General features: G+C 32.5%; 1 protein-coding gene across 1 annotated transcript in view; it reads left to right on the top strand.

Annotated features, from left to right (window-relative positions):
- LOC148619308 (uncharacterized) overlaps positions 1-12094 on the top strand; it is a 109836-nt gene that overhangs the window by 34828 nt on the left and 62914 nt on the right. Inside the window, exons 13-23 of the mRNA XM_088579058.1 lie at positions 79-267; positions 463-636; positions 2129-2311; positions 3078-3248; positions 4016-4138; positions 4997-5191; positions 5368-5550; positions 8084-8293; positions 8920-9117; positions 11027-11218; positions 11405-11647. Coding sequence (XP_088435184.1) covers positions 79-267; positions 463-636; positions 2129-2311; positions 3078-3248; positions 4016-4138; positions 4997-5191; positions 5368-5550; positions 8084-8293; positions 8920-9117; positions 11027-11218; positions 11405-11647 — 2061 coding nt within the window. The remainder of the gene's footprint in view (positions 1-78; positions 268-462; positions 637-2128; positions 2312-3077; positions 3249-4015; positions 4139-4996; positions 5192-5367; positions 5551-8083; positions 8294-8919; positions 9118-11026; positions 11219-11404; positions 11648-12094) is intronic.

Genomic DNA, 12094 nt, shown 5'->3' with positions numbered 1-12094 from the left:
TATTCTGTTAAATAAAAAATGTCTACTTTTTTGTTGTATCTGATCGATGTATGGTAGTATATGGAAGATATTTTTTAGATTGTCCGGATCCAAACTTCAATCAATACACAGAAATTACTGGTTCCCAGAAGTGGAGGTACCGGGATCAGATCACAGTAAACTGTAAACAAGGATATTCATTCTCTGCTGAGATGTTTTCATCAACATCACTGACTTTGACCTGTCAATTTGGCGGGACATGGAGCAACACTATTCCTAGATGTCAGCGTATGTATTTATTAAATGTATTGTAGGCCAATGTGTAACTGCAGTTAAAAATTGATACTACAAATTTTGAAATCACAATACCTATGCACCTGCTCAGTAGGTGAGATATACTGCTCTACCTTTGTCTGTCTGTTTGTTTAGTTCTTATCATATTTTCCAAATCTTCCTAATATAGCAGTATCTGTTTTTTAACAGCTGTATACTGTGGCCTTCCTCCTGTTGTTGCCAATGGATACTACTACAACTCGACAGGTGTTGTGTACGATACAGAAGTAAGGTATGAGTGTTACCCTGGATTTAACATGCAAGGATCTAATTTAGTGACCTGCCAAAATAATAAACAATGGACCAGTCCACCTACATGTCAGGGTAAGATATATTTTATATTATAATTAACATACTTTTCTTTTTTGAAGTGAGGATGCACTGGATATCAATTTTATACCCCTAGCTAACAAAGGTTTGGGGTATATAGGAATTACTCTGTCTGTCTGTCTGACTATCTGTCTGTCATTTCTTATAAGTACAGCTTCTCTTAAACTGTGTAAGGGGTTATGATGGAATTTTACCTTAAAGTTGGGCATTACATGTAGATGTACAAATAAATCAGAAAGGAGACAATTGAACATAAGTGTTTTACATTAAACTCCATTTGAAGCAGGGTGTATTTTCTTTGTGATCTTGCTCACAGTATTTCTAGCTTTTAATTAAGGGAGATTTTTATATTTCAGCTCTCATGTTTCTTGTTCTTAGGGGATGTTTAAATATTTTAGATAACAAGTGTTATAATGTGTTCATTGAATTAATCAATCAATCTAGTAACTTTAGCTCAAAATACTGAAAGTGAACACATTTTGTTGTTTAGATCTTACTCTCAGGACAATATGTCTTTACACAATTACATAAGAAATTCAGAGATAGTCCATTTTATCATTGTCTTACTGCTGGCTGGTCATTAATGGCACCTTATTTTACATAAAATGATAGGGTTGAATGATTTGAAGGCATTAATGGCCAGCATAGGGTAAAGCAGTGAAAAAATGGAGTCTTAATGAATTATTTTGATTCTAGTAGGAGTAGTTTGTACATGTTTCTTAAAAGCCACAGGCTTTGTGTTGCACTAAATGGTGACCATTGTGGAGATACTTATCTATGATGCTGTAAATAATACAATTATATATCTATGACATTTGTTATATGTTTATCAGTGTATGTTAAACATGGCAGTGATCTAATGACCTTTAAAGCATGTGATATTAGAATTATTGTTATATCTATGGTTAAAGTCAGGGATGGGATAATGGTAATTTGGTAATAACATTTTAATTACTAATGTTTGTTAATAATTGTTAATAACAATTTGCAAGAAAAAAGCATGCAATTCCAATTACTTTTTCAAGAAAATTACAGTACTGATATGTTGATATTGAATGGTGCTTCAGAATAATGAGAATTAAAATTACATTGCTTAATCAGAGAAGTGTTGAGTGGCAGTCCTCTTGTGATGGTTTTTAATGTATTTGATTTTATAGTACTGTTTAGAATATTTGTAGAAATGAGAGAATAGACTAAAATGAATGTTCATCACCTTTATTACATTCATGTCACATTATCATCTTGGTTACTTTTATATCACTTATATCACAATCGATACATTCATGACACATTTATTACATTGGTTGCATTCATGTCACATTAATCATCTTAGTTACATTTATGTCACATTAATCACCTTGTTTACATTCATGTCACATTTATTATCTTGGTTACATTTATGTCACATTTATTACCTTGGTTACATGCTTGTCACATTAATCACTATAGATAATCATACAGATTTTATATTTTGTATTATTTTTAGGTGCTGTGTGTTCTCAAGCTATTAACATTGCTAATGGTCAAAGAAAGATAGAGTCTGGTGATCTGTCTTCCTATGCTTCTATTATAAAGTATGAATGTGACAGTGGATATGAAATTGTTGGGGAGCCATTTCTGTTCTGTCAATCAAACAATCAGTGGTCTGCTTCAGTACCATCATGTGAAAGTAAGTCACACCACATTAATTAAACACTAGTTGGCTACAATGTCATCACATTAAAGTAAGCTGGCAAAGTAAACACTAGTCGGCTACAATGTCATCGCATTAAAGTAAGCTGGCAAAGTAAACACTAGTCGGCTACAATGTCATCGCATTAAAGTAAGCTGGCAAAGTAAACACTAGTCGGCTACAATGTCATTGCATTAAAGTAAGCTGGCAAAGTAAACACTAGTCGGCTACAATGTCATCGCATTAAAGTAAGCTGGCAAAGTAAACACTAGTCGGCTACAATGTCATCACATTAAAGTAAGCTGGCAAAGTAAACACTAGTCGGCTATAATGTCATCACATTAAAGTAAGCTGGCAAAGTAAACACTAGTCGGCTATAATGTCATCACATTAAAGTAAGCTGGCAAAGTAAACACTAGTCGGCTATAATGTCATCACATTAAAGTACACCTCAGTCCATTGCCAATTTAATATTAGTTGGCTAAGTGTCATCTCATAGAATTTAGCCTCATTGCCTATTAATCACCACATGGCCTCAGTGTCATCATATTAAAGTCACCCTTTTTACCTGTCTTTGCTTTGTTTATAAATGATTCCAACGATTATTTATTTGCTAGTCTTTATATTCATGCTGTTCTTTACTAAATATGAAGAAAAACATTGTTGGTATATTTAATACCATAATAAATGTTTAACCTTATTCATTAATAAGAAGTCAGTTTACTTAACATATGGTGTCATTAATATAATGGTTTACATTTAGAATTACGGTGTCCATTACCTGACATTATGAATGGTGGACTATCCCAGAGTACATTTCCACAATACCAGGAGCAGGTAGCTGTATCATGTGACACAGGCTATGAAATCAATGGAACAAACCCTCTTACATGTGGGGCAGACCAGACATTTGGAGACATTCCTTGGTGTCAGAGTAAGAACTTACTTCAAATATCTCATAGACCTCTTCTTTCTGATAGCACTGACAATTCTCTCAGTTAATTTTATATTCTAAATATATAAAACTTTTGTTATTGTGACTGATAGTTCTGTTAGTATGAAATTAGTTCTTAATTCCCCTTGCAAATTAAGTGAATCACCTTGTGGATTTGTATTTTTGTCTATCATTTTCTGTTTACATATTGTAAGTGAACTTCTCATTAAACTGCTGAAGGGATTTTGATGACACTGATAGGATCATTATATGAATGTGCATGATGAGTATAAATATTATTCAGTGCCATCAAAGTAAGATAATCCTCACTGTAAGGTTTTATATGAGTTAACCTTGTAAGCCCACTCCTTTTAAACCACTCAAGGGATTTTGATGAATTCTTATAGAATGAATAGGCATCATATGTAGATGTCCATGAAGGAATATATCATTGGTAGTGGTCTCCGAAGGTAGATAATTCAACTGTATGGTTTTACATGTCATAACTTTGTATGTGCAACTCCAACTTCAGGGTTCCACATGTAAAATCCTATTAAGCCCTAAGGCAATCTTTGGATTTTGATGAAATTTTATGGTCAGATTAGGCTTTATATGTACATGAAGGAACATAGTAATTAGTGTTCATAGCATTCAAAATGATATAATTCAACTTTAGGGTTTGACATTTATGTTCATTTGAAGCAGTGGGTATTTCAAGTCCAAAAATCTATCTTAATATCTCAGCATTCCATTGCATATACTTGTAGATATAGATGAATGTGACAGAAGTACATCAGGATGTGCCCAGAATTGTCATGACAATGATGGTAGCTTCACTTGTTCCTGTAACAGTGGATATACTCTGAATAGTGATGGAAAGACTTGTGGTGGTAAGTTACTATAGCAACAGTACATTTTATCATCACAATGAGTCCTAGACAATAGTGGCAACCACATTAAATCACATAAAGCATAAATTACACTGGTTTTTTTTTCTGTATGAATAGATTTGATTATCTATCTTATCACCATTATTTAAAATCAGGATTTTACACTTTTATGGAAACTGTTTGACTTGATGAAAGAAAATATCAAAGAAAAATTTAATGAAGGAAGTCAACTTATACTGACGATTAAATATTTCAGGTTGTTAAACTTACTGGCCAGTTGTTCTCACCTTCACCATAAGAATTACAAAAAGGAAACAATTCTCATTATTTTGGATTTGCAAGTTTCATCATTCAGTTTTTTTCTCTAATTAAGTAGCACTCCAGCTAAGAATCATGCAAAATGTGATCCATGGGTAAAAAGCCTACATATTTTCGCTTTTGATATTTTGTTTGAATTGCCATAGTAAACAGAAATTAACATTCAGTTTTTCATATAACCTATGTTCATAGGAGGTAAAAATTATATAGAATGCACTGTAGATTTCAAAATTAAGGGAGATAACTCTGTAAATGACACCACAATACAATAGAATCTATTGGATTTTCAATGTTGATTATCTCCTAAGAGCAGGCAGATTTGAATGAATAATTACACATTTCATAGTATAGACCCATAAAACAACTTAATTACAAAAATAAAAACATGTACCCTTTTTTTGGGTGTATCACATTTTTCAAATGATTTTGCATGATTCTTACAAAGACACTTATTTAAGTAACATATATTTATAGTGAACTTCTCTTTGATCAATTAACTTCTGTTATTTTCATCATACAATTTTGCAATCATTTGATTAGATATCCTGGAATGTAACATGGACAACAATGCTGGATGTGACCATATCTGTATTGATACTCCTGGAGGGTACACTTGTAGCTGCAAGACAGGATACCAGTTGTATACTGCAGATGGCACTGCTAATTTCAGTCTTGTGCCTCCAGAAAATGGACAGAAAGAAGGAGATGTATATTATATTGATCATACTTGTGTCAGTGAGTAACCAATGCTTTTTTGTTGTAATCCTTCAATATTTGGAAAACTATTGATGCTTTAATGCTGTAACAAGAAAAGCTTACTAAATAACTATTGCGTAGATATTTGCCTTTCAAAGTATACTTTTTTCATATGGTTTTTAGACATTTATGAAGTGACAAATTTATCTTTTCAGGAAAACTTTGCCCAGACCCACCTTCAATTACAAATGGTATGATGTTAACAAGACGTCGTGATCATCACTATGGAGATACTGTAGAGTATCACTGTAACCTTGGATATTTTATGAGTGGTAATGGCTTGTTGACATGTGATGATAATGGACAGTGGTCACCATCAGGATTACCATCATGTCAAGGTAATTTAGTGACAGCTTTTTTTTGTACTTACACAGTACTGTACGTAATGAGTCATCATCTCATTAAGTTCTGCAGTAACTCTTTGTTGACATGTAACATTAGACGTAATCAGAATCACTATCTTGTCAAGGTGAGTTAGTAAAAGATTTTTGACATATGGTAGTATTGAGCAGTATTCACTATCAGGCTTAATACTTTGCCAAGATGAGTAAGTGACAGTTATGTTATGGACATTGCTCACCATCGTGATCATCCTCTTGTCAAAGTGAGTAAATGACATTAGTTTTTACATATGACAATACTGATTAGCAGTCACTACTAGGGTCACATTCTAGTGACAACTGACATTTGATAGTCATTTAGTTCAATGGTCACCATCAGGATCATCATTGTGTCAAAGAGACATCCTGACTGTGTTGAAACAATATACTATGGAAGAACTGTTGATTTAGATGTACAAATTTTCATTTCTTTATGGTTTGAGCAAACCAAAACTTCAAAATCTCATTGAAATGTGAAATTTCCATCAAAAGTTTTGCAGACTGAATCTTATAATACATAAACTCATGCAACTATACTTGGCGTCACATAAATAACATACTGTTAAAATTTGAATAAAAATATTTTCTACGACTTTATTGACACCTACCATCGTTTAAATTGTCTTAAATGACTTGCTCATTCGTTTAGCCAAACAGCTTCTCAAAAACAAGTCGCTTATTAGCTTAAATCATGCGTAACAAATCCTTACGGGAAAATCCCATACTAATATCCGCCATGTTGGTTTTTACGGGACGATTTGTTTACAAACGGAGTTCGTAAGTTCCCGTCGAACTCCGGTGACAATCGTCTGCTTGATCAACTTCTCGGTATTGTACGTTGTACGCGTAAAATAAATCCGAGATATCCGAAATAATGCCGAAGTGCATTCTGGGTTCTTCGGTTTTTGGACAAACCATTTAAACGTAAACAACATCTCCTAGCAACCCGATCACTGTAAACATGGCCGACTTTTTACAATGTAAATATTGGCACCTAGAATTAAATTCTGACCGGAATTTAACAATTCAATGTTTAGGGAGAAGCTGTTTGGCTAAACGAATGAGCAAGTCATTTAAGACAATTTAAACGACGGTAGGTGTCAATAAAGTCGTAGAAAATATTTTTATTCAAATTTTAACAGTATGTTATTTATGTGACGCCGACTATAGTCGAAATGTGAAAGTTGAAATTGACAAATGTAAGCATCCTCACAGTATATATTAGTTACCATCAAGGTGAGCTAATCATGGCACAAAATGTTGTATCAAAATTAACAAAAAGGTAAGAATGGAATTTTCTATCGAATGATGTATTGGGAATATAAAAAATGTAATCAATGTAACAATACATATATTTCATAAGGCCAATGTTCTTGCATAGTTCAGCACAATATTCTCAACAGTTGACATATTGTAGTAGTGGGGATTTTGTCACCATCAAGATCATTCTTTTCAAATCCAGTTGGTGATATTGTGTATGAAATAAGAACAGTATTTTACCACCTTTTTGGAGGAAGTTCTTGACAATTTTTTTTAGATATGACTAAGTCAGTTTGTCCATTTTGCTTGATTATCACAGTTTCACATACATTTGACTGTAAATGGCCACCAATTAAGATGAAATTTTGATATTCGTCTTTGTAGATTTTTTATTAACGTCAGAATTTATACTACTTTAAGATGTGAATGTTGAACATAAATGATGTCTCTATTAGTGTATATGTGCAAATACACAGAAAATTTATGTACAATAGTAGAACTTAAACGGAACAAAAAACTTTACATCAATTGTAAGGTTTTTTTTAATAAAAAAAAAGTATTACTTTATTTTGAGTTTGCTATTGTAGCAACAGTTTTTAGGGTAGACCTAGGGTAAGGGACATAACTCTTGAAATCAGTGATCAATGAATGGATCATATTCAATTTCACCAAAGCCTATCAAGCATTCATTTGATACAGAATGAAATCAGTCCAAGTTAATTTGATATTTACATGGGATTGATGTTATATACTTTACACAAACGTTCCAATGACTTGTAAGAGTTATGTCCCTTACCCTGGGTCTACCTTCTTAAAGTTAAAATATTTTTGGAGTAAGTAATTGTATTTAACAAAATAATTTATTTTGTGCAAACAAAAAAAGGTCTATAGTTTTTTTCTTCACTATTCTAACCTTTTGCATTACTTCACAAACTGTAAAAATTCAGTGTGACCGTTGCATTGTTGTGTTAAGTGAGCTGGAAACAGACATCATAGCCCATGTTCAATGGGACCATCCAAAGATCAAATAAAGAATCAAGTGGTTCCATTATATCATGAAGTATGATGTCAGTTTCAGGTTTGCACAGCTTATTCATGCAACAATGCAACAGTCATATAAAATTTTTATAGATTGTAGGTTGGCCTGAAGTCACTGATGGGATTTACTGGATGGATTTACTGTTACCCTTGTTAGATGGAATTTTACTTAATTATGTTCAATTTGTTGTAGCTGTAACCTGTCCTGTAGATCCATATCAAACCTTTGGATTGACTAATGTACCCATCTCTGTTTCTCCTGCTTCCTCAGTTGGATTTGGTGATATGTTAACCATCAACTGTGAGGTTAATGGCAAGGCTGATTTTACTAAGGAAAGGAAGTGTATATTTAACATGACTTCTGATACTTACCATCTCTATGGAAACGACTATGAATGTGGAGGTATGTTGATATAACTCTCAGGGAACTGTCTTAGTTACTTTGTTATATGCATCGTTGGTTATATCAGAAACTTTTTTTTCAAAATTAGGATTATCTCCCCTTTTGTTTTTTTTTTTTAAGGTGGTATTATCACTTAAGACGTAGCAATATTGACGTGTTTTTTTTAGCTGTAAATTAAATAATTGTTTTGTAATGTATATTTGTTATAAATGGTGAATAAAAAAGAAAACAATTGTTTTTGTTGTTGTTATAGTTGTATAACGAATTTGTTATATCAATGACGAAATGCATTAGTTTTAAAACACTAGGACTGGGAAATATGTTGTAATTCGTTATAAACCTGAATTTGTTATAAGCCTGTACGTTAAATGCGAACACTACTGTATCTGTCTGTCTGTCCCGCAATCTGTCAGTCACATTGTTAGTTAACAAAACTCTTCAGAATTTACTGAACAGAATTTCATGAAACTTAGTAGTTAGTTACAACACCAAAATGCACATTAGTAGAAAATTGTAAATCCTTGATTGACTGTCTAGTCCATTATGACACATCACACAACTGATGTAATTCTCTGCATATTCCAATATCTGTGTATATTTGCTAAATATAAATTGGTATATTACAGAAATAAATTGTGGGAGTCCAGGAACAATTCCAGGAGCTAACTTCCTAACACCTAGTAATACTCGTTATGGTTCTAAGTTCACTTTCTCCTGCTCCAACCTGTATACTGTCAATGGTAAGAGTATTAATGGAGTTACAGCTACAGAGGTTAGTTGTGGAGATGATGGATTTTGGGATTTAGGCAGTTTACAATGTGTTGGTAAGTCACTTTATAAAACTATTAACATTTAAGAAATGACTGAGTATTATTCTTATACTGCTAATTGTATTAATATTAAATAATTGTAAGTGAATATTTTCTAGTGCTTGGAACAGAGTTTCTTTTTCTTAAAAACCAGGGTACAAGATCATTTGAATTAAAGCCAGCTGTGTCCAAGTGGTAATTGGTGAAATAACTTCGGTTTTCACATTATTAGTTTGGAAAAATAAAAATTGAGTCAGGAATGAGGCTTTCGTTCATCTCATGCTAAGCAGGATACAGGGCATGGTTTCACAAAGCACTCTTAAGACTTATGTACACATAAATCTTTAACATACTCATAAATCCTTAATACACATTTATCTACAACAAACTTATTGGACTTTCATGCATGTTAGTCTTACATAAAACTTTGTGAAATGGTGTCCAGGAGTTTGTATTTACAAGTGAGGTCATTGATATACATGTAATATTGGCTGTTAAGAAGTACTGATAGAAAGTCAGCAAGTTCTGTTTATGTGTTTCAAACTGATGTTGTTCTAACTTCTGATTGTTGGACAATGTTGCAAAGAATGTGAAGTAAAGCTATTATAAGCAATTCTAATGCAACAATCTTTGTAACAAGGTATTTTATTGGATAACACCTTTAACTTCAGGGCATTAATTTCACATTAATTATTTTTAAACAAATACTAGGCAGTTGCATTAGAAAGAAGAGAACTGTATTGTCATTGCCAATCTAGATTTGACAGTGGCAAATAATTCATTTACTGGCTCTGCTTATGCATTGCCAGTAAACTCAATGTGCCACTGTCAAGTCTGTGATCTTTAAATACAATACAATTGTCTCCTAATTCAGGATTATTTATATCATTACATTTTTTTTAAATACCACATTTGCATGTTTAATTTATTTACACATTTTTTTTCAAATTCATTTGAAACTACTGACATTTTTTGTTATTTCTATCAATGAATTACATTGTATACCATGTCATAAAAACTGACACACATATTAATTTCATGGAATGATACATTGATTTTTGACAAATTCTTATGTCATCATAAGTCACTGTTGTAGCGTGGTAGCCCTTATTTTTTAGCAGTTTTATCAGGTAAATCCTAAATGATGTTACCATGGGACATGCTTTGGTGTTGAAAGTGTAGATATGTTGCTATTGCATAATGGGATGTCATTGTATATTTAAAATGATGTCATATCAAAGTCATTAAACTTGGTACCTTTTCATGGGAACAACTTATGGTATGCAGTTTCAGGTTAAAAGGTTGAACTGTAAGACTTGGGTGTGCATCAACTTATTGTATTGTGTAATGTTTTTATTGTTTGTTTTAAGGAATTTGTAGTTTTTACTTCAAAAAATTGAAATTTGGTATGCAGCTTAAAAAAAACTTATTATATTACTGCAAAGTTGCATTTTTTTGCTTCCTAAGTACTGCTTTGGGATTGTTGCAGCCTCACCAACTTCATCACTTCAAATAAAGTGTTAACCTCTTGTCATATTAACATTTTTGTCAAAAACTTCAAAAGCCTTTAATGAGAATGATTTGAAATTTAATCTTAATGCTTCATGCAAATAATGCAGATTTAAATCAGTTCACATTAGATGAATGTACATTGTAATAGTGCTGACAGGCATACACATTGAATGCACACTAAATATGTGTGAACAATGCAGATATTTTGTAGGTAAGCTTTCAAAATTTATTCTGAAACTTCAGATTTATTGATTGTATTGTGTGTACGCTCAGTGCCACATCCAACTCATGTTAAATGTGCCTATAATTTTAGGAATGACTGCAGCATCCATGTCTGTCATATGTATTGCTTTAAGTTTGTTACCTGCCTTCATTAATTTTTATAACACAAGTTACAATTTTTTTGCTTTAGGAGCTACATGTACAGACCCTGGATACCCTGCTGGTGGATCTATAACCGTTAATGGATTTGAACAAAATGGTTATGTTACATTCAAGTGTGATAGGAATGGATTTGCCCCAAGTAGAAATACAGGAATTGGATGTGTCCTGAACAATTTTGGTAATGGTTTGACTTGGAATGATACAGTTCCTCAGTGTGTTGGTATGTATAACTTGTATGACATTATTGATAGATACTTTTGCCACAGCAATTTACTGCTTCTTGTTTTTCAAGAAACTTATCTAATGCAAACTATGTGAGGAGACCAGTGTAAGATAGTAAAATAATCTTTATTCCATAATTTGTATTTCATATACTTTTGAATGAACAATATTTATTTAATTACAGATGATACCAAGCCAACCATGACAAATTGTCCAACAGATATGATAGTTAATGCCTACAGTCACCCATCTTTCTCACCTCCAGTAGTTACTGATAATTCTGGTGCTATTGAGCTATTTACAATAGAACCAGCTAATGCAAACTCAAGTTTGGTGGTTAGGCGATCAATTAATCAGACTGTTACATACAGAGCTAGGGATGTGGCTGGAAATGAAGCAACTTGCAGTTTTATAATAGCAGCCAGAGGTATGGATTTGGTTAAACTTAATTTGTATGCTTCAGTTACACAAAGGCACCTTTACATACAACCACATATTGACAACACTGTCGTGATATTGTGGAGATGGAAATCTAAAAGTTTAATCCATCACCAACATAATAAAATTATCTACAGTAATGGCACCACTACTTTATACTTACCAATGTAAGGTGTTAATTTTGAAATAAACTTCTTTGAAATTTAAATTTTATGTTAACCAACTGATTTTTTTGTTTTAGGATACAAGTTAAGTTTGGCTGCAAACTATTTGTGATATATGCTTTGTTGAAAATCTTCATTGTAGCTTGTAATTTCCACGGGTTCCAAATTAACAATTTGCCCTATGAATAAGGTTATGCGATTTTGGGTGGTGTTATGAAAATTATATGTAAAATATCTGAACTTAAATTTGGTGGGCCTTTATTTTTTCATGA

This window comes from Perna viridis, chromosome 4 (assembly GCF_037379345.1).
Source record: "Perna viridis isolate PV_CMFRI_1.1 ecotype Kerala chromosome 4, ASM3737934v1, whole genome shotgun sequence".
In the NCBI taxonomy this organism is placed as follows: domain Eukaryota; kingdom Metazoa; phylum Mollusca; class Bivalvia; order Mytilida; family Mytilidae; genus Perna; species Perna viridis.
The sequence above is the reverse complement of the archived record's forward strand: the minus strand, read 5'-3'. Positions and strand labels throughout refer to the sequence as shown.